This window comes from Heptranchias perlo, chromosome 13 (assembly GCF_035084215.1).
Source record: "Heptranchias perlo isolate sHepPer1 chromosome 13, sHepPer1.hap1, whole genome shotgun sequence".
Taxonomy (NCBI): Eukaryota; Metazoa; Chordata; class Chondrichthyes; order Hexanchiformes; family Hexanchidae; genus Heptranchias; species Heptranchias perlo.
In genome coordinates this window covers 5649019-5674559 of record NC_090337.1, presented here as the reverse complement: position 1 = coordinate 5674559, position 25541 = coordinate 5649019, and the positions used below count along the sequence as shown (strand labels likewise).

General features: G+C 45.8%; 1 protein-coding gene across 1 annotated transcript in view; it reads left to right on the top strand.

Annotated features, from left to right (window-relative positions):
- The window catches only part of ghsra (growth hormone secretagogue receptor a), a 30047-nt gene extending 5574 nt beyond the window's left edge, over window positions 1-24473 (top strand). The window contains exon 2 of the mRNA XM_067994544.1: window positions 23893-24473. Within this exon, the coding sequence (XP_067850645.1) occupies window positions 23893-24197 (305 nt within the window). The 3' untranslated portion in view covers window positions 24198-24473. The remainder of the gene's footprint in view (window positions 1-23892) is intronic.
- The last annotated feature ends 1068 nt before the right edge of the window (window positions 24474-25541 follow it).

Here is a 25541-nt window from a genome sequence, read left to right as displayed (position 1 = left end):
CCATTTACCTGACTTGGTTCCATATCCCTTGATAGGCTTATCGATCTCACCCTTGAAAATCCACAGTCTTTTGGGGGAGAGGGTTCCAGGTTTACACTACCCTTTGTGTGAAGAAGTGCCTCCTGTTTTCACTCCTAAATGGCCTAGCTCCAATTTAAAGATTGAGCCCCCTTGTTCTGGTTTCCCCACATCAGTGGGAATAGCTTCTCTGTGTCTTTAGGATCCCTTTATCATTTGAAACTCCTCAATTAGTTCACCCCTCAACCTTCTAAACTCAAGGCAATACAAGTCTAGTTTAGGCAATCTGTCTTCATAATTTAACCCTTTAAGCCCTGGCATCATTCTGATGAATGTGCGCTGCACCCCCTCCAAAGCCAAAATATCCATGCTGAGGTGCGGTGTCCAATATGAAAGTGTAAGGAGATAGCAAGTTGTCAAGACGTGCAACAAGGGATCTAATGAGCATATGATGATGATTGGATTAACTGTGGCACTTTATAGATGACAAGTAAACCTTTATAAATCACTGGTTAGGCCTCAGCTGGAGTATTGTGTCCAATTCTGGGCATTACACTTTAGGAAGGATGTCAAGGTTTTGGAGAGGGTGCAGAGGAGATTTGCTAGAATGGTGCCAGGGATGAGGGACTTCAGTTAATGGAGAAGCTGGGGCTGTTCTCCTTATAGCAGAGAAGGTTAAGGGGAGATTTAATTGAGGTGTTCAAAATTATGAGGGGTTTGATAGGGTAGATGGGGAGAAACCGTTTCCACTGGCAGGAGGGTCGGTAACCAGAGGACACAGATTTAAAATAATTGGCCAAAAAGCCAGGGGGGAGATGAGAAATTTTTTTATGCAGCGAGTTGTTATGATCTGGAATGCGCTGCCTGAAAGGGCGGTGGAAGCAGATTCAATAATAACTTTCAAAAGGGAATTGGATAAATACTTGAAAAGGAAAAAAATTGCAGGGCTCTGGGGAAAGAGCAGGGGGGAGGTGCTAATTGGATAGCTCTTTCAGAGAATCAGCTCCGTCACAGGCTGATTGGCCTCCTTCTGTGCTCTATGATTCTATGATTCTATAAGTAATGTTCTGTTGAAACTTCAAACCAGTTGTGAGAGGGCAGTGTCCCTGCACCAGGTTTGTGTAGCGACTGCTACGGCCAAATCTTCTTAAAGGATCCCTTAATGCGCACGATTGCCTCGACGTTTGGCTGGCTAACCAGCTTGAGTCGACCGAACCTGACTTTAGCAGTCTTTCATCCCGACCTATTACACGGAATGAAACTAGCTCGTTAATGAATCGGACCCTTTCCTGATCGGAGGGGAGAAGAGGTAGAAGCCGCTGTTTTTCACTGCAAGGTGGCTTTTCTCAATACGGTTTACGACATTGTGTCTTGTGCTAAGAAAAACAAAGAGTTATTCTTCCTCCCAATGAAGGTGGAGCCCCTTTAAATCATCGCTCCACCATCGGCGGCCGTGCCTTCAGCTGCCTAGACCCTAAGCTCTGGAATTCCCTCCCTAACCCTCTCCGTCTCTCTACCTCTCTCTCCTCCTTTAAGATGCTACTTAAAACCTACCTCTTTGACCTGTCCTAATACCTCCGTATGTGGCTCAGTGTCAAATTTTGTTTGATAATCGCTCCTGTGAAGCGCCTTGGGGACGTTTTATTACGTTAAAGGCGCTGTATTAATGCAATTGCTGTTAAACAAACGCTGCACTTTATCCATCAGTGAAAAATGAGGGTTAAATAAAAGGGATGATAAACACATGAAAAGAGCACATTCCTGCCTTTCAGAGGATGCATTCATCTCCTGGAGAGTCTGCTGTCTTCAAATCTCGGCAAGTGACTCGTTGCTATGGCATTATCGATGATTTTGTGCTCATAAATATCAAACGCTAATTACAAAATTTGCACCTGTTCATCAGCTGGCTAGGTACAATAGTATGTGTTAAAGGGGCAGTGTGAGCTGATGAAGTCAGCTCACAGTTAATCATCCTGGTACCAGGAATAACGCACAGTTCACCACCAGGACCCAAAATAATAAAGAGAGCTGATGAGATCAATCAAAAGTAGCTGTTCGGTGGGTTTTTAACATCCTGTAGATTATAGGAGGAAGAGATGAAGGGAAAATTGAGAGAATGTAGAAAAGAGTGTGTTGGGTCTTCATTTCAACAGTGAAAAAATGACAAGAACTTGCATTTATATAGCGCCTTTCACAACCGTAGGACGTCCCAAATGCTTTACAACCAATGATGCACTTTTGAAGTGTAGTCACTGGTTTTTTTTATTTGTTCATGGGATGTGGGCGTCGCTGGCGAGGCCGGCATTTATTGCCCATCCCTAATTGCCCTTGAGAAGGTGGTGGTGAGCCGCCTTCTTGAACCGCTGCAGTCCGTGTGGTGAAGGTTCTCCCACAGTGCTGTTAAGGAAGGGAGTTCCAGGATTTTGACCCACCGACAATGAAGGAACGGCGATATATTTCCAAGTCAGGATGGTGTGTGACTTGGAGGGGAACGTGCAGGTGGTGTTGCAATGTACGAAATGTGGCAGCCAATTTGCATACAGCAAGATCCCACAAACAGCAATTTGATAACAACCAGATAATCTGTGTTTTATTTGATGGGGTTGGTTGAGGGATAAATACTGGCCCAGGACATCAGGGAGAACTCCCCTGCTCTTCTTTGCAATAGTGCCATGGGATTTTTTACATCCACCTGAGAAGACAGACAGGGCTTCAGTTTAACGTCTCATCCGAAAGATGGCACCTCTGACAGTGCAGCACTCCCTCAGTGTTGGCACTGAGAGTGTCAGCCTGGATTATGCGCTCAAGTCTCTGGAATGGGGCTCAAACCCACAATCTTCTGACTCAGAGGCCAGAGTGCTGCCCACTGAGCCACGGCTGACACCTTGGCTCAATTTGTCAAGACATGACCTTTCTTTCATGAACCCATGCTGACCCCATGTTTCTTATTATCGAGCAGAGAAGATAGTTCTTTACAATGAACTCTGGAATCATTATAGCCAAGCCAATCAACCTGAAGTTGCCAGGTTAGGAAGTGTATCTTTCCCTTAAACTTGCAATCAGGGATAGCTCTATTCTATACCCCCTTAGTTTTACTCCTGTTACCATGAAACAATGAGCACTTTTATCCTGGGATCTTCAGCCTTTGTTGAATGCTTTCCAACAAGATCAGTCACCTTTATGAATCCTTGCGAAGCTTTTCTTTCTCAATGACTGTTTCTCTACTAACCTACATCTCTGCAAATCTTTGAAGAATCCTCTGACAGCTCATTTATTAGATGAGGGAAGATCCTGTATACTTCAACTCATATACCAATGAAAAAGAGATAATCAAAAGGTCAGCACTACCTTTGTCTTCAGTCTCTCTGTCTCCCTGCACATCCTGCAGAGGGACTATTAGTTCTTTCACCCATTATCAACATAGCCAAAATATCTTATTATTCTCTTTCAGACTTGTTGCTCTGTTTTTCTCTTCTGACTCCAAATAGGCTTCTGTAAATTTTAATTTAATTTTTGGGGAGGGGGTGGGTGATAAGGTTTTTTTCCACTCATCCCAGTCTCTTAGCTAATTTCAAACATTTCGTTTTCCTTTTACCCGACCAATTTTCACCCCCCCCCCGCCCACCCGTGAGACACGGTCGCTGATCGTCCTCCAGTTTACCGCACAAGAGGTCATTCTTCCTGTGCGGGTATTCAACCATAGAAGCATCGCAAAAATAAAAACAATGCAGACCACAACCCAACCCCTACATGCAACCTTCTAATAGTGGGGAGTCACTGAATAGAGTAGAACCTTACCTGATTTGTCCTTCCTTAACCTGGTGAGGCTAAATATGGGTGAACACTGCCAACCCAACTCAGTGCAAATAAAATATGGGGCCTTCCTAGTCTGTATGTCTCATAGGAACATAGGCTGAGAAGTCAACCATTCGGCCCCTCGAGCCTGCCCATCCATTCAGCCCCTCGAGCCTGCCCATCCATTCAATCAGATCATGGCTGATCTGTACCTCAACTCCATTTACCCGCCTTTGCTCCATATCTCTTCACTCAGTGAATTTGCTAAGTAATTTTTGTTTCTATTTTGTAATTGGTTTTAACTCAACTTTCACCATTTGTAGAAAGACATTTGGAGGTAGACTCCAACCCAGACAACGTCCTCTAACATTGTTGGGCGCGGGGACCGAGAATTCCAATTTTTAGCTTTGAAGGATGAAAACATAGACACTTGGAAAGCTGAAACCAAACCCCCAGGTCTACAAATCAAAGCGGAAGACCACAGACGGTACACCATGGCCAAGCCTGAGTTTGTGTATGTGTGGTGGGGTTCCTCTCCACTCTGTTACTGGTCTCAGCCACGCTGCTGTGGAGACGGGGCCATCACTGGATCATTCGCACACATCTCCAGGGAGATAGCCAAGAGGCCTGAGAATGGTCACTCTTTGGCCCTATCCTTGGTGGGTAGAGGATTAAGGGGGTGATCTAATTGAGGTGTTTAAGGTGATTAAAGGGGTTGATAGGGTAGATAGACAGAAACTATTTCCTCTGGTGGGGGGAGTCCAGAACAAGGGGGCATAACCTTAAAATTAGAGCCAGGCCGTTCAGGGGTGATGTCAGGAAGCACTTCTTCACACAAAGGGGAGTGGAAATCTGGAACTCTCTCCCCCAAAAAGCTGTTGAGGCTGGGGGTCAATTGAAAATCTCAATACTGAGATTGATAGAGATTTGTTGGGTAAGGGTATTAATTGGCACGGAACCAAGGCGGGTAGATGGAGTTAAGATACAGATCAGTCATGATCTAATTGAATGGCGGGACTGGCTCAAGGGGCTGAATGGCCTCCTCCTGTCCCTATGTTCCTAAACCAGGAGAAGGAGAAAAACTCCTCCGGAATTCAACTCTAAATGATGTCGGTCCTTACCCTTGCTAACAGAATGGGTTCATTTTTGCTAAGCATCCTGGGTTGGCTGTGATGGCCCCACAGTTGAACAGGCACTCAGTGTTTGGCATCCCATGTGAAGGCTGCAATTTGGATGAGGCTCTAGGGGGCTTCAATAATAACTCTGGAATGAAGAAAAAATCAAATGGAAAAAGGTAGAAACATTGAAAAATAAATTCAGCCCTTCTTCAGCCCTGTGCTGAATGTAGGCTCCTCTTAGGGGCTGATTTCACAAAGACCCATTTCCCTGCTTTCTCTAAACTAACCTTATTTTCTTGCTTTCTCTCCAGCCTTTTATATTCTCCTTAAACATTTATCTAGCACCTGAATGGGTTTAACATTGATCGTCACTTGTGACAACACATTTCACACTCCAATATCTCTTTGCACAAAGATATTTCCTCTGATCTCCATCATTATGTTTCCTGGCCTTGACCAATGGAAAGATCACTTGTCAATGGTGACCAATGGGAAGATCACTTAGTGACCAATGGGAAGATCACTTGTCAATAAATGACCAATAGGAAGATTCTTGTCAATAAATGGCCAATGGGAAGATCCCTTATCAATAGTGACCAATGGGAAGATCCATTGTCAATAAATGACCAATGGGAAGATCACTTGTTAATAAATGACCAATGGGAAGATTACTTGTCAATAGTGACCAATGGGAAGATCCCCTGTCACTAGCAACCAATGGGAAGATCCCTTGTCAATAGTGACCAATGGGAAGATCCCTTGTCAATAGATTCCACCTTGTCTAAGTCCCAAGAAACCTGTGTTGGAGACATCCCACCCACAAAGACCATTTGACTCAGTTCCCATCAGGACCCTTTGAGGACAGGATTCCTCCTACACGATCTCCCCCATTCCACAACAGCTTTAAAGGTTTCCAAGAGCGAACAGTGTCTCGTGTGGTGCATAAACACTGGCACAGACCGCTTGGGTTGAATACCTGTTTCTGTGCTGTAAATTCGATGTAATTCTATGTAACCACGTTTCAAAGAAACTTGAGAAATCTTTTGTTATCTTGGCAAAGTTTATAATCCCTGGGCAAAATTTGATTTGGTCCGTTAGTCTGCCTCTCAGCATCAGTAGGGAACAAATAAGATCTTTTAAGTGAAGCGGAACTCTGTTAGCCCACCTGTGGTTGTGGCGGGTTTTGGCTTTTCTGCACAGATCGTTTGTTTTGTCACAGGCATTTCAACAAAAGGTCAGTTCACCACCGCTGCTGAAAACATACCGGGAAATTAATTTTCTTGGTTTGGATATATGTCCGGAGGCATGTGAACAAGTTGGGAGTGGAAAAACCCAGGGGGTACGAAATTCCAATGGGCCTGTTCCGAGGCGGGAGGGAGTCCAGTCGTGAAACTGGTCTCTGGTGATAGCGAATCGGCTGCCCGGTTTACACCCCTCCCGATTTTTGTTTCTTGTCAATGAAGTCAACACGTTCGCTGGGATCCCCAGCAAAAATCAACGTGACTCCAAGGAACTCCCTGACACATTCCCCACAGATGAAAGAACTGGGAAAAGAACTTGGAGCATGAAGGGGAGGATCCAGTTATTGTGGTCCACGTAGGAACCAACGACATAGGTAGAACTAAGAATGAGGTTCTGCTGAGACAGTTTGAGGAGTTAGGGTCTAAATTAATATGTAGAACCTCAAAAGTAATAATCTCTGGATTACTACCTGAGCCATGCACAAATTGGCAAAGGGACAAACAGATCAGAGAGTTAAATGCATGGCGCAAAGATTGATGTGGGAGACAGGGGTTTCGATTCATGGGGCACTGGCACCAGTACTGGGGAAAGAGGGAGCTGTTCCATTGGGCTGGGACCAGTGTCCTGGCAAATTGAATAACTAGGGCTGTAGATAGGGATTTAAACTAAAAAGTTGGGGGCGTGGGGAGGGGTAGGGGACAGGTGACGGGAAATTTAGAAATCTAAAGAGAAAAGTCAAGGCAACAGAGTAGTGTAGTGATTTGGGTAAAGGTAAGCAGAGTGTGGCAGGAAGGGACAGAGAGTTTAACGGTAATAGTGCATCAGCGAATAAAGTCAAAGCAGGGAACATGGTAAAAAGTTAAAATTAAAGGTTCTTTATCTGAATGCCCGGAGCATTCATAACAAGATAGAAAAATTAGTGGCACAAATAGAGATAAATGGGTTTGATCTAATAGCCATTACAGAGCAAAAGGTTGGGATCAAGGTTGGGAACTGAATATTCCAGGGTACTTGATGTTTCGAAAAGACAGGCAGAATGGAAAAGGAGGGAGTGTAACCCTGATAATAAATGATGTCATAAGGACAGTGGTGAGAAAGGATCTTTGCTCGGAAGATCAGGAAGTAGAATCAATACGGGTGGAAATAAGAAATAACAAGGGGCAGAAAACACTGGTGGGAGTAGATTATTAATAGTGGGAGTAGGCTCCCGAATAATAGCTATACCGTTGGACAGAGTATTAATCATGAAATAATAGGAGCTTGTAAAAAAAGGTAATGCAATAATCATGGGGGACTTTAATCTTCATATAGACTGGACAAATCAAATTTGCAAAGGCAGTCTGAAGGATGAGTTCGTGGAATGCATTCAACACAGTTTCCTGGAGCAATACGTCATGGAATCAACCAGTGAACAGGCTATTTTAGATCTTGTATTGTGTAATGAGATAGAGTTAATTAGTAATCTCACAGTAAAGGATCCTCTGGGAAAAAGTGATCATAATATAATATAATTTCACATTGAGATTGAGGGAAAAACTTACTTGACCTCGTCCTCACCAATCTACCTGTCGCAGATGCATCTGTCCATAATAGTATTGGTAGGAGTGACCACCGCACAGTCCTTGTGGAGACGAAGTCCCGTCTTCACACTGAGGACATCATCCAACTCGTTCTGTAGCATTACCACTGTGCTAAATGGGATACATTCAGAACAGATCTAGCAGCTCAAAACTGGGCATCCATGAGGCAGTGTGGGCCATCATCAGCAGCAGAATTGTATTCCCGCACAATCTGTATCCTCGTGGCCCGGCATATTCCTCACTCTACCATTAACAACAAGCCAGGGGATCAACTCTGGTTCAATGAGGAGTGTAGAAGAGCTTGCCAGGAGCAGCACCAGGCGTACCTAAAAATGAGGTGCCAACCTGGTGAAGCTACAACACAGGACTACATGCATGCTAAACAGTGGAAGGAATATGCTATAGACCCAGCTAAGCGATTCCACAACCAACAGATCAGATCAAAGCTCTGCCATCCTGCCACAGCCAGTTGTGAGTGGTGGTGGACAATTAAACAACTAACAGGAGGAGGTGGGTCCGTGAACATCCCCATCCTCAATGATGGCGGAGTCCAGCACGTGAGTGCAAAAGACAAGGCTGAAGTGCTTGCAACCATCTTCAGCCAGAAGTGCCAAATGGATGATCCATCTCAGCCTCCTCCTGGTCTTCAGCCAATTCGATTCACTCCATGTGATATCAAGAAACGGCTGAGTGCACTGGATACAGCAAAGGCTATGGGCCCCGACAACATCCAGGCTGTAGTACTGAAGACTTGTGCTCCAGAACTAGCCGCATCCCTAGCCAAACTGTTCCAGTACAGCTACAACACTGGCATCTACCCGACGATGTGGAAAATTGCCCAGGTATGTCCTGTCCACAAAAAGCAGGACAAATCCAATCCGGCCAATTACCGCCCCATCAGTCTACTCTTAATCATCAGCAAAGTGATGGATGGTGTCATCAACAGTGCTATCAAGCGGCACTAACCAATAACCCGCTCACCGCTCAGTTGGGTTCTGCTAGGACCACTCGGCTCCAGACCTCATTACAGTCTTGGTCCAAACAGAGCTGAATTCCAGAGATGAGGTGAGAGCGACTGCCCTTGGCATCAAGGCAGCATATGACTGAGTGTGGCACCAAGGAGCCCCAGTAAAATTGAAGTCAATGGGAATCAAGGGGAAAACTCTCCAGTGGCTGGAGTCATACCTAGCACAAAAGAAGATGGTAGTGGTTGTTGGAAGCCAATCATCTCAGCCCCAGGAAATTGCTGCAGGAGTTCCTCAGGGCAGTGTCCTAGGCCCAACCATCTCAGCTGCTTCATCAATGACCTTCACTCCATCATAAGCTCAGAAATGGGCATGTTCGCTGATGATTGCACAGTGTTCAGTTCCATTCGCAAACCCTCAGGTAATGAAGCAATCCATGCCCGCATGCAGCAAGACCTGGACAACATCCAGGATTGGACTGATTCGCGCTAGACAAGTGCCAGGCAATGATCATCTCCAACAAGAGAGAGTCTAACCACCTCTCCTTGACATTCAACGGAATTACCATCACCAAATCCCCCACCAACAACATCCTGGGGGTCACCTTTGACCAGAAACTTAACTGGACCAGCCATATAAATAATGTGGCTACAACAGCAGGTTAGAGGCTGGGTAATCTGCGGCGAGTGACTCACCTCCTGACTCCCCAAAGCCTTTCTACCATTTTCAAGGCACAAGTCAGGAGTGTGATGGAATACTCTCCACTTGCCTGGATGAGTGCAGCTCCAACAACACTCAAGAAGCTCGACACCATCCAGGACAAAGCAGCCCGCTTGATTGGCACCCCATCCACCACCCTAAACATTCACTTCCTTCACCACCGGCGCACAGTGGCTGCAGTGTGTATCATCCACAGGATGCACTGCAGCAACTCGCCAAGGCTTCTTCAACAGCACCTCCCAAACCCGCGACCTCTACCACCTAGAAGGACAAGGGCAGCAGGCACATGGGAACAACACCACCTGCACGTTCCCCTCCAAGTCACACACCATCCCGACTGAGAAATCTATCGCTGTCCCTTCATCGTCACTGGGTCAAAATCCTGGAACTCCCTACCATGAACGAATAAAAAAAAATGATGTACTTAAGTCCGAAACTAGATTCTTAAACTTAAATAAAGCCGATTACATAGGTATGAGGGGCGAGTTGTCCAAGGTAGATTGGGAAATTAGATTAAAAGTATGATGGTTGATAAGCAATGGGAAACATTTAAAGAAATATTTCAATATTCTCAACGAACATACATTCCATTGAGGAATAAAAATTTTATGGGAAAAGTGATCCATCTGTGGCTAAATAAAGAAATTAAGGATAGTTTTAGATTAAAAGAACAGGTCTATAATGTTGGCAAGAAGAATAGGGATTGGGAAAGTTTTAGAAACCAGCAAAGGATGACCATAAAATTGATAAAAAGGGAGAAAATAGAACATGAAAATAAACTAGCAAGAAATATAAAAACATATTTAAGAGTTTCTACAAGTACGCAAAAAGGAAGAGAGTAGCAAAAGTAAACACTGGTCCCTTAGAGGCTGAGACAGGAGAAATTATAATGGGGACTAAGGAAATGGCAGAGACGTTAAACAAATATTTTGTATCTGTCTTCACAGTAGAAGATACAAAAAGCATACCAGAAATGGTGGGGAACCAAGGGGCTAATGAGAGCGAGGAACTTAAAGTAATTAATATCAGTAGAGAAAAAGTACTGGAGAAACTAATGGGACTAAAAGCCAATAAATCCCCTGGACCTGATGGCCTATATCCTTGGGTTCTTTCAGAGGTGGCTGCAGAGATAGTGGATGCATTGGTTGTGATCTTCCAAAATTCTCTAGATTCTAAAATGGTCCTAGCGGATTGGGAGGTAATAAATGTAACCCCGCTATTCAAGAAAGGAGGGAGAGAGAAAACAGGGGACTACAGGCCAGTTAGCCTTTTCTAGCCGTCTGGAAAATGCTGGAATCCATTATTAAGGAAATGGTAACAGGGCACATAGAAAATCATAATATGATTAGGCAGAGTCAACATGGTTTTATGAAAGGGAAATTGTGTTTGACAAATTTATTAGAGTTTTTTGAGGATGTAACTAGCAGGGTAGGTAAAGGGGAACCAGTGGATGTAGTATATTTGGATTTTCATAAGGCATTCGATAAGATGCCACATAAAAAGTTTTTACACGAGGTAAGGGCTCATGGAGCTGGGGGTAATATATTAGCATGGATAGAGGATTGGTTAACGGACAGAAAACAGAAAATAGGGATAAACAGGCCATTTTCAGGTTGGCAGGCTGTAACTAGTGGGGTGCCACAAGGATCAGTGCTTGGACCTCAGCTATTTACAATCTATATTAATAACTTAGATGAAGGAACCGAGTGTAATGTATCCAATTTTGCGGACGATACAAAGCTAGGTGGGAAAATAGTCTGTGAGGAGGTCAGAGTCTGCAAAGGGATATAGACAGATTAAATGAGTGGGCAAGAAAGTGGCAGATGGAGTATAATGTGGGGAAATGTGAGGTTATTCACTTTGGTAGGAAGAATAGAAAAACAGAATATTTTTTAAATGGTGAGAAACTATTAAATGTTGGTGCTCAGAGAGATCTTGGTGTCCTGGTTAAAAGAAACACAAAAAGTTTACATGCAGGTACAGCAAGCAATTAGGAAGGCAAATGGCATGTTGGCCTTTATTGCAAGGGGGTTGGAGTACAAGAGTAAGGAAGTCTTGGTACAGGGCTTTGGTAAGACCTCACCTGGAGTACTGTGTACAGTTTTGGTCTCCTTATCTAAGAAAGGACATACTTGCCTTAGAGGTGGTGCAACGAAGGTTCATTAGACTGATTCCTGAGATGAGAAGAGATTGAGTAGAATGGGCCTTTACTCTCTGGAGTTTAGAAGAATTTGAGATGATCTCATTGAAACGGACAAGATTCTGAGAGGGCAAGACAGGGTCGATACTGAGAGGCTGTTTCCCCTGGCTGGTGAGTATAGAACTAGGGGGCATAGTCTCTGAATAAGGGGTTGGCCATTTAGGACTGAGATGAGGAGAAATTTCTTCACTCAGAGGGTTGTGAATCTTTGGAATTCTCTATCCTAGAGGGCTGTGGATGCTCAGTCATTGAGTATATTCAAGGCTGAGATCGATAGATTTTTGGACTCTCAGGGAATCAAGGGATATATGATTGGGCGGGAAAGTGGAGTTGAGGTCGAAGACCAGCCATGATCTGATTGAATGGCGGAGCAGGCTCGAGGGGCTGTATAGCCTACTCCTGCTCCTGTTTCTTATGGTCTTATGAAAGCTCACTCCCATCCTACGTTGCTACCAATTGTGAGGGATAGAGAAGGGGTTCACCAACTCCTTTAAGAGGGGGGGAAGGAAAAGAGGGCAGGATGTAGACCCACTGTCCCTGTTTCCCGCCCGACAGGAACAGTAAAAATCGTCCTCCTCCCCACTTGCTTTAACTTGCTGTTTATACAACGGAATTGAGCAGTTGTAGCAAATGTTGGAGATCTTTAAATAGAGTAAGTCTATACTGTGTGGGAGATATTTAATCAAGATTAGCCCTGTCATACACAACAGCTTGTAAAGGGTATATTCAACTTAATTAAGCCATGGTTTATGCAGAGCTGAAAACCTATTTATTACCATCTGTGCACTGACAGGGCACAATTATAGAAGTTACAGCGTCTGAGTTGTGGAGCGATTTTTAATTAACCTAATTCTCTCCTGCAAATGAAATCAAATTAGCGTAATTCACTAATAGGTAATGCCTAAAAGGTTATACTCAAACTATCACGGACAGTTACACGCAGGACTTGCAGGAGTAAAAACTATTTTGTGTTAACTCTGCCATTCTTGACGTTTGAGACTGGACAGTGAATATTAACAGACATTACAACTGAGCCTGATCCTGCCCTCAGTTGATACCGACACAGATACACACACACACACACAGACAGACACACACACACACACACAGACACACACACACACACACAGACAGACAACACACACACACACAGACACACACACACACACACACACACACAGAGTTTCCAGTGGGAGTCATTGGATGGTAACCAGCAGTAGCAATCCTTCCTGGTTTGCCCCCAAACCCCTCCCCTTCCTGCCCAGAGACCCAGGGCCACGTCAAATCCCAACTGCTGCCTCAGGTGAGATCAGCCAACTCAGCACAGACGGAGGAGAGAATCTGAGAGGCTTTTGGTCTGTGAGGCTCATTTCCACCCAGCGCAGTGTCCTTACCAATTAAACCTTTCTGGAGACTTGCTTTCTGACTTTTTCTATTCAAACACTCCCAGGGCAGGTACAGCACGTGTTAGATACAGAGTAAAGCTCCCTCCACACTGTCCCATCAAACACTCCCAGGGCAGATACAGCATGGGTTAGATAAAGAGTAAAGCTCCCTCTACACTGTCCCATCAAACACTCCCAGGGCAGGTACAGCACGGGTTAGATACAGAGTAAAGCTCCCTCTACACTGTCCCATCAAACACTCCCAGGGCAGGTGCAGCACGGGTTAGATACAGAGTAAAGCTCCCTTTACACTGTCCCATCAAACACTCCCAGGGCAGGTACAGCACGGGTTAGATACAGAGTAAAGCTCCCTCTACACTGTCCCATCAAACACTCCCAGGGCAGGTGCAGCACGGGTTAGATACAGAGTAAAGCTCCCTTTACACTGTCCCATCAAACACTCCCAGGGCAGGTACAGCACGGGTTAGATACAGAGTAAAGCTCCCTCTACACTGTCCCATCAAACACTCCCAGGGCAGGTACAGCACGGGTTAGATACAGAGTAAAGCTCCCTCTACACTGTCCCATCAAACACTCCCAGGGCAGGTGCAGCACGGGTTAGATACAGAGTAAAGCTCCCTTTACACTGATCCATCAAACACTCCCAGGCCAGATACAGCACAGGTTAGATAAAGAGTAAAGCTCCCTCTACACTGCCCCAATAATGAGTCTCACCCCTGACCCATTACTGCAAACATTTTTTCCATTTCCCACACTGCCCATCCTTTGGTCTGTCTGAGGGGTGTTGCCAATTAGCACCAAATTAAAGGTCGTTTTGTGTTCTAGATTGTGTCCACTAGGGACTGGATTGAGACTGGAAACTCATTTCACTTCAGACTTGAACAGCCAACAGACGATGGCGACTTTCAACCCATCAGCCTGGGCTGGATTGAAAGACCATTATTCAACTCTCTGCACCAGGAGCATAGCCACAGGTGGGCCAGAGCAGCTCACCGCCAACCCAAACCAAATTCAGGCGAAATGAAGTAGCAGCAGAGGCGAGTCCAAGAGCAGGAAGAGAGTCTGAGATGTGAGCGCAGTGTGAAAGAAGAGTCCGAGAGCGAGAGGAGAGTCCAAGAGCGGGAAGAGAGTCAGAGACGTGAGCGCAGTGTAAAAGGAGAGTCCGAGAGTGAGATGAGAGTCCGAGAGCGGGAAGAAAGTCTGAGAGGTGAGCGCAGAGTAAAAGGAGAATCCGAGGGGTGAGCGCAGTGTAAAAGGAGAGTCCGAGAGCGGGAAGAGAGTCCGAGAGGTGAGCGCAGTGTAAAAGGAGAGTCCCGAGAGGTGAGCGCAGTGTAAAAGGAGAGTCCCGAGAGGTGAGCGCAGTGTAAAAGGAGAGTCCAAGAGTGAGAGGAGAGTCCGAGAGCAGGAAGAGAGTCCGAGAGGTGAACGCAGTGTAAAAGGAGAGTCCCGAGAGGTGAGCGCAGTGTAAAAGGAGAGTCCCGAGAGGTGAGCGCAGTGTAAAAGGAGAGTCCAAGAGTGAGAGGAGAGTCCGAGAGCAGGAAGAGAGTCCGAGAGGTGAACGCAGTGTAAATCTAATGCAAGTCGTGGCAGCAGAGCTCGCACCCGTGATATGCTCCTCCTGCACCATTTGGGAAGTCATGGACACTACCGGTGTCCCTGGCGACCATGTGTGCAGGAAGTGTGTCCAGCTGCAGCTACTGGCTAACCGTATTTCGGAGCTGGAGCTGCGGGTGGATTCACTGTGGAGCATCCGCGATGCTGAGATTATCGTGGATAGCACATTCAGTGAGGTGGTCACACCGCAGGTAAAGTTTACGTAGGCAGAAAGGAAATGGGTGACCGCCAGGCAGAGTAAAAGGACTAGGCAGGTAGAGCAGGAGTCCCCTGGGGCCATCTCCCTCTCAAACAGATATACAACTTTGGATATTGTTGGGGGAGATGGCTTATCAGGGGAAAGCAGCAAGAGCCAAGTTCGTGGCACCACGGGTGGCTCTGCTGCACAGGAGGGGAGGAAGAAGAGTGGCAGGGCTATAGTGATAGGGGCTTCAATTGTAAGGGGAACAGTTAGGCATTTCTGCAGCCGCAAACGTGACTCCAGGATGGTATGTTGCCTCCCTGGTGCTAGGGTCAAGGATGTCACGGAGCAGCTGCAGGGCATTCTGGAGGGGGAGGGTGGTCCATATCGGTACCAAGGACATAGGGATGAGGTCCCGCAAGGTGAATTTAAGGAGTTAGGAGATAAATTAAAAAGCAGGACCTCAAAGACAGTGGTCTCAGGATTATTACCAATGCCACATGCTAGTGAGTATAGGAACAGGAGAATAGACCAGATGAATGCGTGGCTGCAGGGATGGTGTAGGAGGGAGGGATTTAGATTCCTGGGACATTGGGACCGGTCTGGGGAAGGTGGGACCTGTACAAGCGGGACGGGTTACACCCGAGCAGGACCGGGACCAATGTCCTCGCGGGGGTGTTTGCTAGTGCTGTTGGGGAAGGTTTAAACTAGAATGGCAGGGAGATGGGAACCTGAGCAGGGAGACAGAGGAGGGGGAAACAAGGATAGAAACAAAAGACAGAAAGGGAAGAAGCAATAGTGGAAGGCAGAGAAAACAAGGGCGAAAAACAAATAGGGCCATAGTGCGAAATAATACTAAGATGACTAGCAATCTTAAAAAGACAAGTCTAAAGGCATTGTGTCTTAATGCGCGGAGCATTCGCAATAAGCTAGATGAATTAACAGCGCAGATAGATATTAACGGTTATGATATAGTTGCGATTACGGAGACATGGCTGCAGGGTGACCAAGGATGGGAACTGAACATCCAGGGGTATTCAATATTTAGGAAGGACAGGCAAAAAGGGAAAGGAGGTGGGGTAGCATTGTTAGTAAAGGAGGAAATCAATGCAATAGTGAGGAAGTATATTGGCTTGGAAAATCACCATGTGGAATCTGTATGGGTGGAGCTAAGAAACACCAAGGGGCAGAAAACGTTGGTGGGGGTTGTCTATAGGCCCCCAAACAGTAGTGGAGATGTAGGGGAGGGCATTAAACAGGAAATTAGAGACGCATGCAAGAAGGATACAACTATAATCATAGGTGACTTTAATCTACATATAGATTGGTCAAACCAAATTAGTAATAATACAGTGGGGGAGGAATTCCTGGAGTGTGTACGTGATAGTTTTCTCGACCAATACGTTGAGGAACCAATGAGAGAACAGGTGATCCTAGACTGGGTATTGTGCAATGAGAAAGGATTAATTAACAATCTTGTTGTGTGGGGTCCCTTAGGGAAGAGCGACCATAACATAATAGAATTCCTCATTAAGATGGAGAGTGAAGTAGTTGAATCCAAAACTAGGGTCCTGAATCTAAATAAAGGAAATTACGAAAGTATGAGGTGTGAGTTGGCGAGGATAGATTGGGGAACTTTACTAAAAGGGATGACTGTGGATAGGCAATGGCTAATATTTAAAGAACGTGTGCCGGAATTACAATTATTCATTCCTGTCTGGCACAAAAATAAAACAGGAAAGATGGCTCAACTGTGGCTTACAAAAGAAATTTGGGATAGTATTAGATCCAAAGAGGAGACATATAAAATTGCCAGAAAAAGCGGCAAGCCTGAGGATTGGGAGCAGTTCAGATTTCAGCAGAGGAGGACAAAGAGATTGAGTTAGAGGGGAAAAATAGAGTATGAGAGTAAACTAGCAGGGAACATAAAAACTGACTGTAAAAGCTTCTATAAATATGTCAAGAGAAAAAGATTAGTGAAGACAGAAATGGGGGAAATTATAATGGGAACAAAGAAATGGCAGAACAATTAAACACATACTTTGGTTCTGTCTTCAGAAAGGAGGATACAAATAACCTCCCAGAAATGTTAGGGAACCAAGGGTCTAGTGAGAGGGAGGAATTGAAGGAAACCAATATTAGTAAAAAAATAGTGCTCGGGAAATTAATGGGGCTCAAGGCTAACAAATTCCCAGGGTCTGATAATCTACATCCCAGAGTACGAAAGGAAGTGGCCCTGGAAATAGTGGATGCATTGGTGATCATCTTCCAAAATTCTATAGACTCTGGAACAGTTCCTACAGATTGGAGGGTGGCAAATGTAACCCCACTATTTAAAAAAAGAGGGAGAGAAAAAACAGGGAATTACAGACCAGTTAGCCTAACATCAGTAGTGGGGAAAAGGCTAGAGTCTATTACAAAAGATGTGATAACAGAACACTTGGAAGGCATTAACGGGATTGGACAAAGTCAGCATGGGTTTATGAAAGGGAAATCATGCTTAACAAATCTACTGGAGTGTTTTGAGGATGTAACTAGTAGAATAGATAGGGGAGAACCAGTTGATTTGGTGTACTTGGATTTTCAGAAGGCTTTTGATAAGGTCCCACACAAGAGGTTAGTGTGCAAAATTAAAGCACATGGGATTGGGGGGAATATACTGACATGGATTGAGAATTGGTTGACAGACAGGAAACAGAGAGTAGGAATAAACGGGTCTTTTTCCGGGTTGCAGGCAGTGACTAGTGGGGTACCGCAGGGATCAGTGCTTGGGCCCCAGCTATTCACAATATATATCAATGATTTGGATGAGGGAACTAAATGTAACATTTCCAAGTTTGCAGACGACACAAAGCTGGGGTGGAATGTGAGCTGTGAGGAGGATGCAAAGAGGCTCCAATGTGATTTAGACAAGTTGGGTGAGTGGGCAAGAACATGGCAGATACAGTATAACGTGGATAAATGTGAGGTTATCCACTTTGGTTGTAAAAACAGAAAGGCAGATTATTATCTGAATGGTGATAGATTTGGAAAAGGGGAGGTGCAACGAGACCTGGGTGTCCTTGTACACCAGTCGCTGAAAGCGAGCATTCAGGTGCAGCAAGCAGTTAGGAAGGTGAATGGTATGTTGGCCTTCATTGCAAGACGATTTGAGTACAGGAGCAGGAATGTCTTACTGCAGTTATACAGGGCCTTAGTGAGACCACATCTGGAGTATTATGTGCAGTTTTGGTCTCCTTATCTGAGGAAGGATGTCCTTGCCATGGAGGGAGTGCAACGAATGTTTACCAGACTGATACTTGGGATGGCAGGACTGATGTATGAGGAGAGATTGGGTCGACTAGGCCTATATTCACTGGAGTTTAGAAGAATGAGAGGTGATCTCATCGAAACATATAAAATTCTAACAGGACTAGACAGACTAGATGCAGGGAGGATGTTCCCGATGGCTGGGGAGTCCAGAACCAGGGGTCACAGTCTCAGGATACGGGGTATGCCATTTAGAACCGAGATGAGGAGAAATTTCTTCACTCAGAGGGTGGTGAACCTGTGGAATTCTCTACCACAGAAGGCAGTGGAGGCCAAGTCATTGGATGTATTCAAGAAGGAGATAGATATATTTCTTAATGCTAAAGGGATCAAGGGATATGGGGGAAAGAGTGGGAACAGGGTACTGAGTTAGACGATCAGCCATGATCACTTTGAATGGCGGAGCAGGCCCAAAGGGCCGAACGGCCTACTCCTGCTCCTATTCTCTCTGTTTCTATGTTTCTAGGAGCGTAGCAACGATTCTCTCCGAGTTATTGTCAGACACGATCAGAGCAGCAAAATGCAACATTGAAACACGCGCTACGAGACAGAAAAGAAGAAAAAGACTTGCATTTATACGGTGCCTTTCATGAACTCAGGATGCCCCAAAGCGCTTCACAGCCAATGAAGTACTTTTTGAAGTGTAGTCACTGTTGTAATACAGGAAACGCAGCAGCCAATTTGAGCACAGCAAGATCCCACAAACAGCAATGAGATAAATGACCAGATAATTTGTTTTTTAGTGATGTTGGTTGCACGATAAATATTGGCCCAGGACACCGGGGAGAACTCCCCTGTTCTTCTTTGCAATAGCGGCCGTGGAATCTTTTACATCCACCTGAGAGGGCAGACGGGGCCTCGGTTTAACGTCTCATCCAAAAGACAGCACCTCTGACAGCGCAGCACTCCCTCTGTGCTGCACTATAGTGTTACCCTGAATTTTGTGCTCGAGTCTCTGGAGTGGGACTTGAACCCACGACCTTCTGATTCATAGGGAGATCGGCCACCAGAAAAAATGATCGGAATAATGGCGGGAGGTGGATAACATGAGTGGGCATCGGGTGAACCTCCAAACTTACCGTTCTGTGGACCCCGTTTCTAAAATGTTTCAACATTGTGTCAGTGGTGGTGATTGGGAGGGAGGAACATCTAAAGTGAAGTGGCATCTTGAATTATTTCTATGATTATACCAGCAATGATCTTCTGTGACCTCAGGCATTCTCGTCATTGACCATCCACCCGAAATTTCCATTGCTAGCTACATCACTGCATGGGACTCCCAATCAAGTAAAAGGGCAGGTGAGTCCAAAACTCTGCTGCCCGTATCTTAACCCGCATCAAGTCCCGTTCACCCATCACCTCCCGTGCTCGCTGACCTACACTGGCTCCCGATCCAGCAACGCCTCGAATTTTAAATTCTCATCCTTGTGTTCAAATCCTTCCATGGCCTCTCCCCTCCCTATCCCTGTAACCTCCTCCAGCCCTACCAACCCTCCGAGATCTCTGCGCTCCTCCAATTCTGGCCTCTTGTGCATCCCCGATTTTCACCGCCCCACCATTGGGCCGTGCCGTCAGCTGCCTAGGCCCTGTAACTCGAATTCCCTCCCTGAACCTCTCCGTCTCTCTGCCTCTCTCTCCTCCTTTGAGACGCTCCTTAAAACCCCACCTCTTTGATCAAATTTCGTCTGATAATCGCTCCTGCGAAGCGCCTTCGGACGTTTTACTATGTTAAAGGCGGTTGTGAGGGCAGCCTCCAGCAGGGGGAGCGAGAGGGGGAGTACTGAAGGATCCATCACAGCCCAGTGGGGTAAATGTTCACCCGCTGGGAGTGCATATTCAGGCCATAGCCTTGGGTCGCGACCATCTCATCTGGTATTTTTTTGAATTTTAATGGAAAATCTCTGGGATTACGCCCAAATTCCTGGCTCCGTGCACGGAATTTTGAAGATGAAATTCTACCCAAGGGCGCACTTTGTCCTAAAATACTTTCTTTCCCGACCTTTTCAATCCGTTAGATATCTTGGAATGAAGCTAAAAGCATTCCGGAGGCATTCCCAGCTGGGATTAAGAGTTCAGTCAGCAGCTCCGTGAAGGTGAGAATTGCCGATCGGGATTTGCTGGCACGAAGAAAGCTGCTCATCCAACGAGGCTGGAGTCGGAGTCTGAGCTTCTCCGAGACCCTCCGTCGCTGGCGGGGGCAGCTCGGGAGAAAGTCATGGCCGCGTGGCCCACCATTCCGCTTCCCGCCCCGGCACGATTTCCCCCCTCCCTCCCTCCCCTCCACCTGCCACCGGCTGTGGGGCCTCGGTAAAACATCGCTGGAGGAGCTTATTCACTTCATTCCATTCAACAAGGGGGCGTCATCTTAAAATTAGAGCCGGGCCGTTCAGGGGTGATGTCAGGAAGCACTTCTTCACACAAAGGGGGAGTGGGAATCTGGAACTCTCTCCCCCCCCAAAAGGCTGTGGATGCTGGGGGTCAATTGGAACTTTCAAGACTGAGATCGATAGATTTTTTTTTGGGTGAGGGTATCGAGGGATACGGGGCAAAGGCGGGAAAATGGAGTTGAGGCGCAGATCAGCCATGATCTAATAGAATGGCAGAACAGGCTCGAGGGGCTGAATGGCCTCCTCCTGTCCATATGTTCATGACCTCACGTAACAACAACAACAACAACAACTGCTCACATTTATACAGCGCCTTTAACGTAGAAAAAATTGTCCCCGAGGCGCTTCACAGGAACAGATATTGGGAGGGATGACTTCGTCAAAGAGCTGGGTTTTAGGGAAGTTCTTAAAGGAAGAGACGGAGATGGGGAAAACTTTATAAACCAGCAAAGGATGACTAAAAGAATAGTAAAGAGGGAGAAAATAAATTATGAGAGTAAACTAGCAAGAAATATAAAAACTGACAGTAAAAGCTTTGACAAGTATATAAAAAGGAAGAGGGTAGCTAAAGTAAACATTGGTCCCTTAGAGGAAGAGACTGGGGAAATAATAATGGAAAACAAGGAAATGGCAGAGGAATTGAACAGATATTTTGTATCTGTCTTCACAGTAGAAGACACTAATAACATACCAATAATAGTAGAAAATCAAGGAGCAAAGGGGAGGGAGGAACTAAAAACAATCACTATCACTAGAGAAAAGGTACTAGGTAAACTAATGGGTCTAAAGGCTGACAAGTCCCCTGGATCTGAAGGCTTGCATCCGAGGGTCTTAAAGGAAGTGGCTGCAGAGATAGTGGATGCATTGGTTGTAATCTTCCAGAATTCACTAGATTCTGGAAAGGTCCCAACGGATTGGAAAACCGCAAACGTAACACCCCTATTCAAGAAGGGAGTGAGACAGAAAGCAGGTAACTATAGATCAGTTAGCCTAACACCTGTCATTGGGAAAATGCTAGAATCCATTATTAAGGAAGTAGTAGCAGGACATTTGGAGACTCATAATACAATCAAGGAGAGTCAACATGGTTTTATGAAGGGGAAATCATGTCTGACAAATTTATTAGAGTTCTTTGAGGCAGTAACGGGCAGGGTGGATAAAGGGGAACCAATGGATGCAGTATATTTGGACTTCCAAAAGGCATTAAGTAAGGTGCCAAATAAAACATTACTGCACAAGATAAGAGTTCATGGTGTTGGGGGTAATATACTGGCATGGATAGAGGATTGGCTAACTAACAGAAAACAAAGAGTCGAGATAAAAGGGTCATTTTCAAAATGGCAATCTGTAACTAGTGGGGTGCCGCAGGGATCAGTGCTGGGGCCTCAACTATTTACAATATATATCAATGACTTGGATGAAGGAACAGAGTGTCTTGTGGCCAAATTTGCTGATGATACAAAGATAGGTGGAAAAGCAAGTTGCGATGAGGACACAAAGTGTCTGCAAAGGGATATTGACAGGTTAAGCGAATGGGCAAAAATTTGGCAGATGGAAAATAATGTGGGAAAATGTGAAGTCATCCACTTTGGGAGGAAAAATAAAAAAGCAAAATATTATTTGAATAGAGAAATACTACAAAATGCTGCGGTACAGAGGGATCTGGGTGTCCTCGTACATGAAACACAAGAAGTCAAAATACAGGTGCAGCAGGTAATCCGGAAGGCAAACGGAATATTGGCCTTTATTTCTAGGGGGATGGAGTATAAAAGCAGGGAAGTCATGCTACAACTGTACAGGGTGCTGGTGAGACCACACCTGGAGTACCGCGTACAGTTCTGGTGCCCTTATTTAAGGAAGGACATACTTGCATTGGAGGCAGTTCAGAGAAGGTTCACTAGGTTGATTCCAGGTATGGAAGGGTTGTCTTATGAGGAAAGATTGAACAGGTTGGGTCTATACTCATTGGAGTTTAGAAGAATGAAAGGAGATCTTATTGAAACATACAAGATTCTGAGGGGACTCGATAGGGTAGATGCTGAGAGGATGTTACCCCTCATGGGGGAATCTAAAACTAGGGGGCATGGTCTCAGAATAAGGGGTTGCCCATTTAAGACGGAAATGAGGAGGAATTTCTTCTCCCAGAGGGTCATGAATCTTTGCAATTCTTTACCCCAAAAAGCTGTGGAGGCTGAGTCATTGAATACATTCAAGGCTGAGTTAGACAAATTTTTGATCAGCGAGAGAGTCAAAGGATATGAGGAAAAGGCGGGAAAGTGGAGTTGAAGTAAAAATCAGATCAGCCATGATCTCATTAAATGGCGGAGCAGGCCCGAGAGGCTGAATGGCCTACTCCTGCTTCTATCTCTTATGCTCTTATGGTCTTATGGAGAAGCGGACGTGTCCAGAGCTTAGGGCCTTGAAGTCACAGCCACTAGTGGTGGAGCGAAGAGAGTAGGGGTTATATAAGAGGCCAGAGTTGGAGGAACTCAGAGATCTCGGAGAGTTGTAGGGCTGGAGGAGGTTACAGAGATAGCGAGGGGCGAGGCCATGAAGAGATTTAAACACGAGGATGAGAATTTTAAAATTGAGGCATTGCTGGACTGGGAGTCGCTGGAGGTCAGCGAGCATGGTGGTGATGGGTGAACGGGACTTGGTGCAAGTTAGGATGCGGCAGCAGAATTTTGGGTGAGCTGAAGTTTATGGAGGATGCTGGATGGGAGGCCGGCCAGGAGAGCATCGGAATATTCAAGTTTGGAGGTGACAAAGGCATGGATGTGGGTTTCAGCAGCAGATGAGCTGAGGCAGGAACAGAGATGGGCAATATTACGGAGGTGGAAGTAGGCGGTTTTTGTGATGGAGAGGATATGGGGTCGGAGACACAGCTCGGGATCAAATAGGTCGCTAAGGTTACGAACAGTCTGGTTCAGCCCCAGACAGTGGCCAGGGAGGGGAATGGAATCGAGAGCGAGGGTACGGAGTCCCTTACTATAACCACTATGAATGAACAAACTGCATTTCTATGGTGCCTTTCATGACCTCAAGATGCCCCAAAACGCTTTACAACCAATGAAGTACTTTTGAAGTGTAGTCACTGGTGTAATGTAGAAAATGTGGCAGCCAATTTGTGCACAGCAAGATCCCACAAACAGCAATGAAACCATAATCACTAGACTACCATACCCCACAATTTGAGTCAGCAAATTCTGTCTTCCAGTTACTAACCTTGTCCCAGTGTCTATCTGTCCAAAAACAGTGCTTCTGGAAGTAGAAGACACTTGTGCCAGTGTCGGGACAGTTAAGCCTTTTTGCCACTTCTGACTAATCTCTCTTCCTCCCTCTGTCGCTCTCTTCCAGCTGTCGTCGTCTTTGCTTTCGTGCTGTGCTGGCTGCCGTTTCACGTCGGGCGCTACCTCTTCTCCAAGTCCTCGGAGGTTGGGTCCTTCGAGATGTCCCAGATCAGCCAGTACATCAACCTGGTCTCTTTGGTCCTCTTCTACCTTAGCGCCGCCATCAACCCCATCCTTTACAACATCATGTCCAAGAAGTACAGGGTGGCCGCCTTCAAGCTGTTCCACGCCAAGAAGGTTGCGAGGAGAACGCCCTCAACAGTCAAGGATGAGAGCTCTCCGGCCTGGACGGAGTCCAGCGCAAGCACTTGACTAAAGTATAGGAACCCAAGAGTTGAGGTCGTGATTTTTTTTTTGCAGCCATGCACAAGCTGGAGGCAGGTATGGCGGGTTTGGACATGGAGTGTATTGGCCACATGTTGCATTGGCTGGAAGAGTGTTGTTTCTGGTGAAGGAGGAGTAAGAACTTGCCATGGTACTGACAACAACGACAACAAAACGAAACCTGTGATTCCAAAGAACTCGGGGTCCCTTTCACCCTAGATCGCAGATCAAGACAGTCCGAAACCATTAGTCTGCATTTTTGACACAGGCATGTAAATATTTCAATTGCTGATCCGAAACAAGTGAATTTATGTCAGTACCCAGTCAACTGGTTACTTGAACTCACTATGAGATAATTACAGGATACTGTGATAAGCTACTCAGAACGTTGTAAATAATCTTCTGTTTCCATGGGCCGCAGCGGGTGGTCAAAGAGTTTTGAAAGAGAGTTTTTTTTTTGCGCAAGAAAACAAAGTCAAACCAGTAACATAGTAAGAGTTTCAGGCAGGAGATCCTAGGAATTGTCAGACGGAAAAAGACCACGGTCCGTCTAGTTCTCCTCCGAGCATCCTGGTGGTCGCAGGATACAACGATAATGGAGTTGTTGACTAATCGTAGCAATCAATCTCTATCAATGAGTCTACAACAGACCCAGACATGAGGCGAGGAAAACCCCCAGTGGTGGAGAGCTTTGGGAGACCTTCGGTCCGTCTAGCCCACCTGTCCACGGTATTCTCTTGGCGCATTTCCAATAACCCTGAATCCCATTATGTTGACCAGAACCTCCTGAAACCCATTAAAGTTTCTTGTTCCATCACCCATGCTGGGAATCTGTTCCACATACATATCGCCCTTTTAGCAAAAAAAGTTCCTCCTGCATTTCCTATTTTCTTTTATTGTCCTTTGGAGGTTGGATGATATGTACTCAGAATGGCATCTGGTTTCACCATTACCATTGGAAATGACAACACAAGAGGAGGAGAAATTGGCCCATTGTGTCTGTACCAGCGCAAAATCCCCCAGTGCCAAATCCCAGTGCGCCAAATCCCCCAGTGCCAAATCCCCCACGTCAAATCCCCCAGTGCCAAATCCCCCACGTCAAATCCCCCAGTGCCAAATGTCCCAGTGCCAAATCCTCCAGTGCCAAATGCCCCAGTGCCAAATCCCAGAGCACCAAATCCCCCAGTGCCAAATCCCCCAGTGCCAAATCCCCCACGCCAAATCCCCCAGTGCCAAATCCCCCACGCCAAATCCCCCAGTGCCAAATCCCCCAGTGCCAAATCCCTCAGTGTCAAATCACAGCGGAGCAATCTGATGTAATCCAATTTCACC